Raw genomic sequence first — 15,091 nt, forward strand, 5'->3', positions numbered from 1 at the left:
AGGCTCCTCTGTCCATGGAATTCTCCAGGCAAGAATACTGGAGTGGGTGGCCATCCCCTTCTCCAGGGGCTCTTTCTGACTCAAGGATCAAACCTTCATCTTCTGCACTGCAGGTGGACTCTTTACTGTCTGAGCCACGAAGGAAGCTCAGTGGTAAAATGTTTATTATCTCAAAAAGTTTACTCCCAAGTTTAGAACAATCTGAAACTGGTAACAATTACAAAGACTATTAATTATAAAGAAAGCTTACTAATTCATAAGATACAGTTGTGTATATTCTGAGAAAAAACAATGCAGTCACAGCCACAGTTAAAATTCACCCTGTGCAACGAAATAAATGCTTACCTGGTAATAAAGTGTTAGGATTAAAGCAGGGTATTGTTTTGGACTTCCCCTGAAAAAAAGAAAACAATGTACCCCACATTAACACAAAATCTTAGAATAAGAACATTATAAGCACTAAAAATCAAGGTTGATGTCTTTTCTTTTTGCCCACACTGCACATTTGGGATATTACTTCCCTGACCAGAGATCAAACCCATGCCCCTTGCAGTGGAAACATGGATCCTTAACCGTTGAACCCCCCCAGGGAAAGCCCTGAAGTCTTTTCTGAATGCCAGACCCCACAGGTTTGTGGGTGTGTCGATCTGTCTTCTCACTGGAGTGACAGGGCTTGGTTCCAGCAAGACGTTCCTGCTCTGAGTCTGTAACTATTTTTGCTTTGGCCACAGCTCAGGAATTTCCCTATAATTCCTGGTGTGCAACTTAAAACTGCCTGCCCAATGTCTGTCGGCCCCTCGTCACTGCCTTTCCTGCTCCTGGCGGAGAGATGTGGGCTTTGACCCAGGGAGTCTTTAGAAATGACTTTCCTCCTGGAACTCTGCTCTCAGTCTCTACCTTCTCGGCGGCACAGTATGCAAATGCTCAGTTGCTTAGTCGTGTTCGACTCTGCAGCCCCATGGACTCCAGGATACTGGAGTGGGTCGCCGTTTCCTTCTCCAGATTCTCCTGACCCAGGATCGAACCTGGGTCTCCTGGGTCTCCTGTACTGTGGACTCCTTACCTGCTGAGCCACTGGGGCAACTTAACCTAAGTCACCTTCTCAGGGAGGTATCATCTTATGACCTATGTGAGTCATGTTGCTTTTCTTTTCATATAAATACTCTGAAGTGTGGTTGCCACAATTTTTATTTCTTTCATTTATACTACCTTCCTATATCCAGAGGGCAGAAAGAGGTACTCAGGAGGCCTGGGTTGCTCAAAGCCTAAACAACCCCCTCAAAAAGTCCTATCTTCAAGCCTAGCCCTTTGCTGCCTCCTGGGAGATCGTCTCTGAGTCCTTGGAATAAGCCGCCTGATAAGAGTGGCTCTGTGTGCCTGAGGCCTTGGGCAGGCTGTACCAGTTGGACCAGATAAGTTTATCCCAACAAAGTAATTTATGGTGGAAGCCTGGTTTTGCTCAGGGTGGGGGTGGGAGGGCTGGCGTCAGCATAGCTGAAGTCAGTCCCTGAGGCACTGCCCAGGCATAACTGACCCCCAATAAAACCCCTGGACATCAAGGCTCCGGTAAAGTTCCCTGGCTAGCAGCGCTTCACAAGTGCTGTGACACCACTGCTGGGAGAGTCAGCTGTGCCCCAGGCAACTCCACTGGGAGGGGACGTCTGAGAGCTTTACCTGGCTTCTCCAGGACTGTGCCCCATCCACCTTTTCACTGTGCTGACTTTTGATCTGTATCCCTCCACTGGAATAAACCACAACCAGGGGACTAACAGCTTGTCTGAGTCCTTTTAGGGAATCTCCAAGCCTAAGGATAGACATGGAAGGCTCTTACCTAACCAGTATTTTTATTTTCTTTTAGAGAATGACTTACCTTATACTGAATATCCTGGAGGATTTCAGTCACAGCCTTCAGGCCCACGTGCTCTTTTCCGATCTGCAATGTATAAAGTATAAACCATAGCTACTAAGCATTTAAATACGTAAGTAAAATAACCAACTGAAGTGAAGTTCAAGTTCACCTGAAAGTCCTTCTTGGGAATACAAGACTTACTTCTTAATAAATAGGTCAACATCTACTAAAGGCAATTAAAGTACAAGAAAGTATTAGATATGTTCCTGGGCATTTCCAAGAATCTATTCTCAATTTACCTTGCTAGGTATAGATTTTACCCACTGTGCTACATATTTATATTTATATATTTATAAACATATTTATGTTTATATATATATATATATATAAATCTAATCACATAACACTGTAATATAAAAGTTTCAAGGATATTTCTAAATTAGAATTATTCACACATGCCCAAAGCCTGGCACCCCACTCCAGTACTCTTGCCTAGAAAATTCCATGGATGGAGGAGCCTGGTAGGCTGTAGTCCATGGGGTCACTAAGAATTGGACACGACTGAATGACTTTACTTTCACTTTTCCCTTTCCTGCATTGGAGAAGGAAACGGCAACCCACTCCAGTGTTCTTGCCTGGAGAATCCTAGGGACGGGAGAGCCTGGTGGGCTTACGTCTATGGGGTCGCACGGAGTCGGACACGACTGAAGCGACTTAGCAGCAGCAGCAGCAGCAGCCCAAAGCCTTCTATTTTTGCTTTTAGCATTTCTAGATCATTACTATAAAGACTGTATTCATGTTGAAAAATTTTTATTAACTCCAAAAGATAAGTATGTGATTTCATATGCTAAAGTCAGTGAAATCAAGACCCTTACTGATTATCATTGGACATAACTCTATAATCACCTATTTATTCTTAAATAAATAAGAATATGCTGTTTGTAGCTTTCTATTTTAAAGCATTGTATATCATTACATATTTTCAGTGCATAAAATGTCCCAAGGAACTTGAGATTTAAAAAAAAATATGATGTGAGGTATTCTTGACTCTAACTTTAAAAATTATAAGTATAATCTCATTTCTACTTTTCAGTCAAGTTTCAACAGTTTCCGTCCACGCTAATGGAAGGCAGTCACAACAGAGACCATTTATAAGGTCAGATAAACAATCCTTGTTATGGTTTGCTTTTTCTTCCGCACATAAATTTTTGGAGAATGATCCACAAGGACCTGCAACAGCTGTCACCATGCTCACATGCCCTGTTTCTCTCCATTGTGAACCAACTTGGAAAAACACTAGGTCAAAGGGGATCAAAGGAAAGAGGTGCCACAGGAAACTCATACAACCTAAGACAGGCCAGTCAGTTCCAAATAATCAAGATTATATTTTCCAAGTGTTTGCAATTCCTGAGATAGGCTCTAGAAATGGAAAATGAATTCTCTTAAGTTACTCTCTGTGTCTGTGTGTGTGTTTGTATCTTAGGCAAAATGTACTCCTTGGTGTCAAAGTGTGGACCTGTAGGCAGATGCCTGCACCACACCTTCAGGGAAAAACAGACTCCTTTGTTGTATTGGTGGCTCAGACAGTAAAGAATCTGCCTGCATTGCGAGAGACCCAGGTTCAATCCCTAGATCAGGAAGATCACCTAGAGAAGGAAATGCCTACCCACTCCAGTACTCTTGCCTGGAAAATTCCATGGACAGAGGAGCCTGGCAGGCTACAGTCCATGAGGTCACAAGGAGTCAGACATGACTGAGCAACTAACACTTCCACTTTCTGTTGTACTGGTTTAAGCAGAATGTAGTATTTGGATGCTTACACCCACAGGTGGGCTCTGTCGTCACTTCATGCATCTCTGGTCAGAGCATAATTCTTTGAACAGCCCACATCTGAACACCGTGAGGCCACACAGTTCAGTGGCCCAGGAACAAGGTCACTTGCGTTGGATGCTAGTTTCCGACCTTGACTCACTTTTCAGTCTTGAGCAAGTTTACCTAACCTCTCTGTCCTTCAGCTTTCTCCTCTATTACAGCAGGGAGGATAAAAGCCATGGAGTTGAAAATCAGACTCAGTCAAACAAAAACCTTAGAATAGGGCACGGTGCATCGAAACTCAGTGATTATTACCCAGATCACTCTTACTCAGAATGCTACACAGCATCAAACACAGCACTTAATAACTATTACTGCCTCTTTCTATCTATAAAGGTTCTATATTTTGTGGACATTACTATATTTTGCAACCAACTCCAGCTATCGCTCCATCTTGTTCCTTCCTTTCTTTGTCAAAGCCCTGCCTGAAGAGGTTACAGCCACCAAAAAGAAAACACAGATGATGCTCTGCACAGCCCAGTCCCTAAAATCCTTCAACAGTGTGGTTGTGACAACGCAACCTGGGGCCAAGAGTCCACCCGCACCTAGGTAACTTCTGACCTCTGCCCTTTGCCATCTTTCACCATCGCCCAGAATGCCAGCCCTCTGGTCAGTCTCCTCTCCAGAACCTCAGCCCTGCAAAGCCCTGAATTTTTCAACTTCTACGGCTAATCCCCTCACTTCCCACCACATCCTCTGAAATGCGATCATGCCACATCCTTGACAAGCTCCCTGACACCTCCTGGTCTCTGTGAACCCCTTGGATCTGCTCAAGGTCTTCACTCCAAGCCTTCTGAGTGGACACTGTTCAGCCTCCCTCCAAGATGAGATTAAGAGCTCTGGCCAGTGCCTGGCTATTACCTTCTGATGGGTCTTCTGCTCCACAAGCCCAAGGCCAGCCCCCTGTGAGTGGACTGCCCTCCTCGCATGCTATCCCGCTCCACTATCACTCACTGATCCACTGGTCACAACCAATGGTCGTTCCCTCCTCACCTCAGAGGACTTCAGCACCCCTGGGTGTGACCTATGCCCTCCCTGGCCTCTCTCTTGACCTCTCACTCCATGTCCCTCAGCTCCATCCCACCTCTGTCAAGCAATCCTGAGAATGTACCCTGGATTTGTTTTCACTCTGACGCCCACAACTCCACAGACCATCCCCTCTGACCATAACTGCCCACCCATCCACCCCTCTCCTCTCTTCTCTCTCTTCCTATTCACTGATCACAAGGACTCAAGCCCTGGGGTCCCTCTTGGCTCTGTCTCTTTCCTTTCCTGCCTACCCTGGAAGACATCTCTCCATCCTCTAGTCCCTCTGCCCTCCTAAGTCAACTGCTCTGCAACCCATCGATGCCACAATTAATTTGCTAGAATTCTCTGCTCCTTGGGGTGGATGGAGAGACTAGCCCACTGTCCACTGTCCTAGACTGTCTGTGATGTCCAATGTCAAGTCGGTCTCCCACCCTGACAGTGAAGTCTGTTGTCATTCACCTCCTGAGAATTTCAAAACTCAATCCTACACCCGTGTTTCCTCTGCTCTATAAATAATTTTGCTGTGCATGTCTGGGAGATAATACAGGTCATCAGGCATGAACTCCCCTAATTTCCTGTCTTTCTTCACCTAAACGTGCTTGCCATTGGTGCCCACCCTTTCCTCCTAGCCCTCTGTTTTGGAGAAAGGGTGGGGCCCCTCCTGTCCGGGGTCAGTGCATCCACATAAACTCTTATCCGACACCCCCCGCTTCCTCTGGGGCTCTTCTATATCAATCATCTCCTTTCCTGCAGTATTTTCAAACTATATCTGCACTAGTTTTTTTTTTTAATGTATAATTATTTATTTGGTTACACTGGATCTTAGTTGGGATAGGAAGGATCTTCAATCTTCCTATCCTTTTTTTTCCAGGAAGCAAACTCTCAATTGCAGCATGCGGTATCTAGTTGCCCAACCTGGGATCAAACGTGGACCCCTGCACTGGGAGTGCAGAGTCTTAGTCACTGGACCACCGGGGAAGTACTGCACTAGCTCTTTTTGCTCAGAATAAGAACACAGGCCCATCTCAGATCTCAAAATGAAACAAACTGAACCTTGCTGGGCACATCATCACTAGTTATCGCCCCTTCTGTCTGTGAGTCAAGTTTCTTGAAAGGGAAGTCCATCCTCACTGCCTGGACCCCCTCCCCTCCACTTTCCCAGCCTCTGACCTAAGTGCAAGGCCCCAGATGTGGTCCTTTCCTCTCTGCCTTGGCTGACACTTAGGATCAGCCCTTCCTTCCTCTGTGAACACCTGTGCTCAGTTTCTGTGATATTGCTCTTTCTTGAGAAAGGCATCGTCACATAGATTAATATGGATCTTCCTTCATGCCCTGCATTGGCAGGAGGATTCTTTACCACTGAGCCTCCTGGGAACCCCCTCCAGGGTATGTTTTAGCTCTAAATCTTTTCTTGCATCAGAAGATGATAAGACAAAAAAAGAAGATGATAAGACAAAGTTTAAAAGAGTCACCTGAAAAACTAAATTAAAATCTTACCTTTGAAAGTATACGGTCCAAATTGTACATTTTACTGTGTGTTAGATGCTCAGTTGTGTCCAACTCTTTGCGACACCATGGACTGCAGCCCACCAGGCTCCTCTGTCCATGGGATTCTCCAGACAAGAATACTGGAGTGGGCTGCCATTTCCTCCTCCAGGAGTATATTTCACTCAATGCATATGATGTTCTTTGCCCACCAAAGAGCTCATATCTAAACTCTATATCCACCAAGGTTTTTGCCAGTCTTATTTCATCCATGTTTTTCTACAAGGCTCTTCCAATTATCTTAGAAGAAAAATCACTCATAACAAATAACTAAAGGAATCTACTGCACGATTACACTATTGACTTTTCTTAGATTTTGCAGTGAGGAAGGGTCCAAAAACATTTCCTAAAATCCTTTTTCATTAATAAAATGAACTCTGCCTTTAGGAGACCTTTTCTAATTCATTTCTCCAATGACTCTGAATGCTGTTCTGAAGAAAATTTCTGATAATACAGTGAACCATTTTCTACCAATGAATATGGCTGAACTTGATCCACAGAGAGCACATTTTCTTTTTCTTTTTTTTAAATTTCATTTCTTTATTTTTGGCTGTGCTGGGTCTTTGTTGCTACACACAAGATTTCGCTAGTTACTCTGAGTAGGGGCTACCCTCAAGTTGTGGCCCCCAGGCCTCTCACTGTCATGGCTTCTCTTATAGAGCACAGGCTATAAGGCCCTCGGGCTTCAGTAGTTGCAGCACATGGGCTGAATAGTTGCTGTTTCCAGGCCCTAGAGCATAGGCTCAACAGTTGTGGCACACGGGCTTAGTTGGTCCGAGGCATATGGGATCTTCCGGGACCAGGGATTGACCCATATCTCCTGTATTGGGAAGCAAATGCTTTACCATTGAGCTACCAGGGAAGCCCCAAGTTTTCCGTTTTTAAACTATCAATGTTCTCTGTATAAGCACTTAATGTCCCTTCTAAGTAGTAAAACTGAGAGAGAACAAAAAACCTTCTGCAAAATGAATTAGAAAAGAAGCATCTCTGAACAATGTAATAATCTTAACAGGAGACCGTTTACCTGGACAAACAAAGCGATGATAGCGATTCCATGGGGCTTCCCCACAGCCTCATCAATACTGCCAAACAAGGTAGAGTTCCAGTGGATCAGGTGGAGCTGGAGGAGCAATAACAGAGAGGCGGCCTCGTTACTAAAGGTCCTTCTGCTCAGGAAGACAGAGATATATCACCTTCTCCTTGACCCTATCCATACGGTATGGTATGCAGCAAGAGTATCACAGACAGACCCAGAGAGATGACTGGTTGAATCCCAGTTCTCTGTGTGAATTCCTTACTTATTTCTCAACAGAAGTAGGGCTCAGTGCCTCTCAAGTTCTGCTTCTTTCCTGATCAGGAGCACATCAGAGGGGACTTGCAGATTTCAAATTGATTTCGTTGCCTTCCTTAGACAACATCCCCTCTGGCTCTCACTGAAATGAAACTCCAAGTCTGGTCACAAACTTGAGAACTCATTGAAAGGATTAGTACCTACACACTCCAGTACGTGTCACCCACCATCTCCATCAAGAATGACACAAAGCCAGTCTCACATTCTGTAAATTAGTTCAACTTTCTAAGAATATGTAGAGATTAGCATCCTACGAAAAACACTGCATCTTTTTCTAAAGCATGGTAAAATAATGAATGCCAGTGTGGAGCTCTTTTTCAAAAAAGGCCCTTTCCTGCACAGCAGATAAAACTTTATCTGTGAAGGAATGACAAACAGTGCTCTAGAGGACTCTCTCACTCTTAGCCCTGTAGAGCTCTGTGGTTTTCAAGTTTATCTAGAATACGCACTTGCTTCTACAGGGCTGATAAAACACTTGCAAGGAGCCAAATTCAATTCCCTGGTTAAAATCAAATGGCCGCTGAGGTTCTCAGTATAACAGTACTTAGGTAAACCTTCTGCCGAGAATACTAATCATCGCTTTACATTTTAATCAAGTTATAATTACTTACCTTCTGAAAACACTGCCTCATTTAAGAATTAATCCAAAAAGACACACTAAAATTCAGACACCTTGTCCTTTTAGCATCCATATGAAAATATCAAGGAAGATCGCTGTAAGTTTGAAGCTTCTCTTGCTGTTTTCCCAACTAGAATTCAAAATTATAAAGCTGACCACTAGAGGGAAGTAATGAGGACCTCTGTCTATGATATTATAGAAATAATAACCCAGGACAAGACTTTCCAGAGTTTCTTGGACTGCAAGATCAAACCAGTCAATCTTAAAGGAAATCAACCCTAACTATTCATTGGAAGGACTCATGCTGAAGGTGAAGCTCCAATATTTTGTCCACTTGATGTGAAGAGTCCATTCATTGGAAAAGACCCTGATGTTGGCAAAGACTGGAGGCAGGAGACGGCAGCGGCAGAGGATGAGATGGTTAGATAGCATCACGGACTCAGTGGACATGAGTCTGAGCAAACTCCGGGAGATAATGGAGGACAGAGGAGAAAGATATGTTGCAGTCCATGGGGTCGAAAAGAGTCAGACACGATTCGGTGATTGAACAACAAAAACAACAACCCAGGACAGGTCAGGCTATGAAGAGCTCTCATGAACTTGGTTGTTGTTCAGTCGCTCAGTCGTGTTTAACTCTCTACAACCCCACGGACTGCAGCACGCCAGGCTTCCCTGTCCTTCACCATCTCCAAGAGCTTGCTCAAACTCATGTCCATAGAGTCTGTGATGCCATCCAACCAACTCATCCTCTGTTGTCCCCTCTGTTGTCCCCTTCTTCTCCCACCTTCAATCTTCCCCAGCATCAGGGTTTTTCCTAATGAGTCAGCTCTTCACAACAGGCCAAAGTATAGCAGCTTCAGCTTCAGCATCAGTCCTTTCAACGAACACTCAGGACTGATCTCCTTTAGGATGGACTGGTTGGATCTCCTCGCAGTCCAAGGCATTCTCACGAGTTTTTTTCCAATACTAGTTCAAAAGCATCAATTCTTTGGCGCTCAGTCTTCTTTGCGGTCCAACTCTCACATCCATACATGACCACTGGAAAAACCATATCCTTGACTAGATGGACCTTTGTTGACAAAGTAATGTCTTTGCTTTTTATGTTTATGCTGTCTAGGTTGGTCATTAACTTTCCTTCCAAGGAGTAAGCGTCTTTTAATTACATGGCTGCAGTCACCATCTGCAGTGATTTTGGAACTCAAGAAAATAAAGTCTGTCACTGTTTCCACTGTTTCCTTATCTATTTGCCATGAAGTGATGGGACCAGATGCCATGATCTCAGTTTTCTGAATGCTGAGTTTTAAGCCAGCTTTTTCACTCTCCTTTCACCTTCATCAGGAGGCTCTTTAGTTCTTCTTCACTTTCTGCCACAAGGGTGGTGTCATCTGCGTATCTGAGGTTATTGATATTTCTCCCAGCAATCTTGATTCCAGCGTGTGCTTCATCCAGCCTGGCATTTCACAAGATGTACTCTGCATAGAAGGTAAATAAGTAGGGCGACAATATACAGTCTTGACATACTCCTTGACATACTCCTGGTTCCTTTTGGAACCAGCCTGTTGATCCATGTCCAGTTCTAATCGTTGCTTCTTGACCTGCATACGAGTTTCTCAGGAGGCAGGTGAGATGGTCTGGTATTCCCATCACTTTAAGAAATTTCCATAGTTTGTTGTGATCCACATAGTCAAAGGCTTTAGCGTAGTCAATGAAGCAGAAGTAGATGTTTTTTTCTGGAACTGTCTTGCTTTTTCTATGATCCAATGAATGTTGGCAATTTGATCTCTGGTTCCTCTGCCTTTTCTAAATCCAGCTTGAACATCTGGAAGTCCTCAGCTCACGTACTATTAAAGCCTAGCTTGAAGAATTTTGAGCATTACTTTGCTAGCATGTGAAATGAGTGCAACTGTGTGGTAGTTTGAACATTCTTTGGCATTGCCTTTCTTTGGGATTGGAATGAAAACATCTTTTCCAGTCCTGTGGCCACTGCTGAGTTTTTCAAATTTGTTGGCATATTGAGTGAAGCACTTTAACAGCATCATCTTTTAGGATTTGAAATAGCTCAGCTGGAATTCCATCACCTCTACTAGTTTTGTTCATAGTGATGCTTCCTAAGGCCCACTTGACTTTGCACTCCAGGATGTCTGGCTCTAGGTGAGTGATCACACAGTTGGGCTTATCTGGGTCATTAAGATCTTTTTTTGTATAGTTATTCTGTGTATTCTTGCTACCTCTTCTTAATATATTCTGCTTCTGTTAGGTCCACATTGTTTCTGTCCTTTATTGTACCCATCTTTGCATGAAATGCTCTACCCATCTTTGCATGAAATGCTCCCTTGGTATCTCTAATTTTCTTGAAGCGATCTCTAGTCTTTCTCATTCTATTGTTTTCCTCTATTTCTTTGCGTTGAACTTGGACTGCCCAGTAAATGTAACTGTCAAGGTGCTGCCTTTAAGAAAGCAATGTTCTATAACTCTTCAATTAATAAGGAAAGACAGACCAATTTAATCTTTCCATTTCTGGCTGCAACAGTAGCTTTGGCGTCCCAGTGGTACAGATAAGTGTACAGTGGAACAGATAAGAGCTGTTTGCCGTAATTAAAATCAACAAGAAAAAAAGGCCAAGGTTGAAATTTATCTTGATTTCACAAATTACAAAGTTCAAATAAATGATTTTCTTACTTCTCATAGTAACAGTAAGGAGTATTTTTTTTCTGAAACAAACTAAAAATGCATGTTTTGAGGTTGGCTGCTTTCAGTTTTTTTGTTTTCCTTTTTGTTCCTTTGCCACTCCTGCTAATTCAGTAACATGCCATCACTCACACCTGTTCTTCCAAAGCTACTTCACATGCTTTTGTGTTTAAAAAACGCAGGGTCCCCACTCCTTCAGTGTGTGCTGCTCATGGTGATTTTGTTTCAAAGAGTATGGTACAGGATACCAGACAGTGGAGAAACACGGCCAATGACACCCGGGCCAGTGAACAGACAGTGGAGAAACACGGCCAATGTCACCCAGGCCAGGTGAGCAGACAGTGGAGAAACATGGCCAATGGCACCTGGAGCAGGTGAGCAGACAGTGAAGAAACACGGCCAATGGCACCTGGGCCAGGTGACCAGACCAACATGAGCAGTCATCAGATATGTTGATACAGGCACCCTGGACATGATATGATGGACACAACTTTTTATCTCTATGTTCTTCCTTCCAGTAACCCATAATCCCAGTGTAACCATGAAGAAAACATCAGACAAATCTTAACGGAGGGATATTCTCCAAAATATCTGGCCATTATGTCTCAAAACTGTCAAGGTCATCAAAGGCGAAAAAAAAAAAAAAAAAGCCTGAGAAAATGTCACAGCCAAGAGGAATCCAGGGAAACTGGAGAACTAAATGTAATGTGGTGTTACCAATGCGATCTTGGAACAGAAAAGGGACTTTAGGTGAAAACAAAGGAAACAATAAAACAAGGACTAAGCATATCAAGATTGGACAACTAATTATGACCAACGTACCATACACCACGATGTTAAAAACACGGGAAACTGGGTCTGAGTTAGATGTGAACATTCTGTCGCTCAGTCACGTGCCCAACTCTTTGCAACCCCATAGACTGTAGCCTCCCAGACTCCTCTGTCCATGGGATTTCCCAGGCAAGAATACTGGAGTGGGCTGCCATTTCCTTCGCCAGGGATCTTCCCGACCCAGGACTGAACCCGCACCTCTTATGTCTCCTGCACTGGCACTCTTTCACCACCAGCGCCACCTGGGAAGCCCAATTTTATAGAATTTTCTGTACTATTTTCATAATTTTCCTGTAAATCTAAAACTGTTCTTAAAAAAATACAGTCTATTATAGAAAGAGGGAACTTCCTAGCAGTTCAGTGGTTAGAACTCCACACTTTCACTGCCAAGGGGTGGGCTCAATCCCTGGTCAGGGAACTAAGATACTCCAAGCTGCAGAGTACAGAAAAAAGAAGAAAGGAAGAGAAAGAAAGAAAAGAAAAATTAAGGGAAATGCTGGCACTTCCACCAACGCAAGCTAAGAAGGCTGACAGAAGACTGCAATGACTTTCATGTGATTAGTAAAATAACAGAGAACAAAAACAGCAAGAGAATCTCTACCACCTGGCTTTCATCCTACCATCTGGATCTTAAATAATTACTGGAGACGGGATGGCAGTTAAGGAGCAAAAGAGAGTCTTCCCTTACAGTCCACAAGGAACCCAAGCTTTAGAACCAAAGCTCTGGTCTGGGAATTATGAGAAACTCTCTTCTCGTGGAGGTACTTTCTCTTGTTGTTTAGTTGCTCAGCCGTGTCTGATTCTTTGTGACTCCATGGGCCATACCCACCAGGCTCCCCCGTCCATGGGATTTTCCAGGCAAGAATACTGGAGGAGGTTACCATTTCCTTCTCCAGAGTATCTTCCCAACCCGGGGATTGAAGCAGCATCTCCTGCATTGGCAGGTGGACTCTTTACAGCTTTGCCTCATTAAGACCAAACAAAACATAATCAGAGATCCCCTTTCTACAAAACTAGAAGATAGTTAATTCAAGTACCAGGAAAATTTCCAGCACATTCTGAAAACCAGTTATAACTATTACTGCTGACTTAAATGCTCAGTCCGCATCCATCACATACTCTACATTTTTGCCTCCTCTCGGCTTTAGCTCCCTCTGTGTTCCCTGAGCCCTGCCTCACTCCAATCTGTATAAGCTTGCTGCCATAACAAAGGACCGCAGACTAAGTGGCTTAAAGCACAGAAATCTATTTTCTCAAAGTTCTGGAGGCTTGATGTCCGAGCTCACGGTATGGGCAGGGTTGGTTTCTCCTGAAGCCTCTCTCCTTGGTCTTGCAAACACCCACCTTCCCCTGTGACCACACATGGTCTTTCCTCTGTGTATGTCTGTGGCCAGATTCCCTCTTCTTGTAACGACACCAATTACACTGGACTAGGGCCTGCCCCAGTGACCTCATTTTAGTCTAATAACCTCCGTAGAGATACTGTCTGCATGTACAATCACACTCTGCAATATCAGGAGCTAAGATTTGAACACATGAACTGGTTGGCAAGGGATGGAGGGATGGAGGGTGGGCAGGGAAGATCCAATTCTGCCCCTACACGGCCTATTTTCCCCTTTCCTTCCTCCCCAGCTTAATGAAGTTTCTCCAGATCTGAAAACTTTGAACTACTCTCATCAACTCATTGTCTCCCAGGGTCCCTTCTCCATTCCTATCCTCTTGTTGTTGCTGTTCAGTCGTTCAGTTGCGTCCAACTCTTTGTGACCCCGTGAACTGCAGCACACCAGGCCTCTCTGTCCCTCACCATCTCCCAGAGTTTGCCCAAGTTCATATCCATTGAATCGGTGATGTCATCTAGCCATCTCATCCTCTGTCATCCCCTGCTCCCCCTGCCCTCAATCTTGTCCAGCATCAGCGTCTTTTCCAATTAGTCAGCTCTTCACATCAGGTGGCCAAAGCACTGGAGCTTCAGCTTCAGCATCAGTCCTTCCAATGAGTATTCAGGGTTGGTAAGTATTCATCTTCTATTCTGCCTTATATTAGTGTTGGTTCAGTTTCACAGAGCAAAGTCACTGTGCTTCAGTGCCTGTGATGAACTGAGAGCACTTTGAGGGTAATGGGGCTAGAAAGTTAGAGGGCCTCAGATAGCACAGAGGTTTAAAGGTTAATCAAAACTGTGCTTTGGGAAATGTTAAAGCAATATATTATTGCAGTGAATATGATTATTACTTATGCTGCTTAGAACCAAACTTCCCCACACGGATATCTTTCCTTCAAAGGTCTTCTTAGCAGAATAGGGATAGATGAAAGTATTTGGCATGGGAGATGGGAAGATAAGCTAGGTGGCTACGACAAAAGTTCCAACAGAAAATTATTCTAAGGGTGCATCCTTTGTGCTAAGTCGCTTTAGCTGTGTCTGACTCTTTGTGACCCCATGGGCTATAGCCAGCCAGGGTCCTCTCTCCATGGGATTCTCCAGGCAAGAATACTGGAGTGGGTTGCCATGCCCTCCTCCAGGGGATCTTCCCAACCCAGGGACTGAACCCATATCTCTTATGTCTCCTGCATCAGTGCTCTTTTACCACTAGGATCACCTGGGAAGCCCTTTCTAAGGGCATCTGATGGTTAACTCCATGGCTCTGGTGCCCAGTTGCTTGGTCAAGCACCAGTCTAGATGTAGCTATGAAGGCATTCAATATTTTTAGCTCTTCAATTCAGTTCAGTCGCTCAGTCGTGTCTGACTCTTTGCGAACCCATGAATCGCAGCACCCCAGGCCTCCCTGTCCATCCAACTCCTGGAGTTCACTCAGACTCATATCCATCGAGTCAGTGATGCCATCCAGCCATCTCATCCTCTGTCATCCCCTTCTCCTCCTACCCCCAATCCCTCCCAGCATCAGAGTCTTTTCCAATGAGTCAACTCTTCGCATGAGGTGGCCAAAGTACTGGAGTTTCAGCTTTAGCATCATTCCTTCCAAAGAAATCCCAAGGCTGATCTCCTTCAGAATGGACTGGCTGGATCTCCTTGCAGTCCAAGGGACTCTCAAGAGTCTTCTCCAACACCACAGTTCAAAAGCATCAGTTCTTCCGTGCTCAGCCTTCTTCACAGTCCAACTCTCACATCCATATATGACCACTGGAAAAATCATAGCCTTGACTAGATGGACCTTAGTCAGCAAAGTAATTTCTCTGCTTTTGAATATGCTATCTAGGGTGGTCATAACTTTTCTTCCAAGGAGTAAGCATCTTTTAATTTCATGGCTGCAGTCACCATCTGCAGTGATTTTGGAGCCCCCCAAAATAAATT

At 44.2% G+C, this 15,091-nt stretch overlaps 1 protein-coding gene across 1 annotated transcript in view; it reads right to left on the reverse strand.

Annotated features, from left to right (window-relative positions):
* Nucleotides 1-15,091, reverse strand: part of CA8 (carbonic anhydrase 8) — an 87,551-nt gene that overhangs the window by 30,073 nt on the left and 42,387 nt on the right. The window contains exons 4-6 of the mRNA XM_069601029.1: nt 7,320-7,415; nt 1,871-1,933; nt 346-394 (exon numbers count right to left, since the gene is read on the reverse strand). Of these exons, the coding sequence (XP_069457130.1) occupies nt 346-394; nt 1,871-1,933; nt 7,320-7,415 (208 nt within the window). The remainder of the gene's footprint in view (nt 1-345; nt 395-1,870; nt 1,934-7,319; nt 7,416-15,091) is intronic.

Source organism: Ovis canadensis, chromosome 9 (genome assembly GCF_042477335.2).
Source record: "Ovis canadensis isolate MfBH-ARS-UI-01 breed Bighorn chromosome 9, ARS-UI_OviCan_v2, whole genome shotgun sequence".
Lineage (NCBI taxonomy): Eukaryota > Metazoa > Chordata > Mammalia > Artiodactyla > Bovidae > Ovis > Ovis canadensis.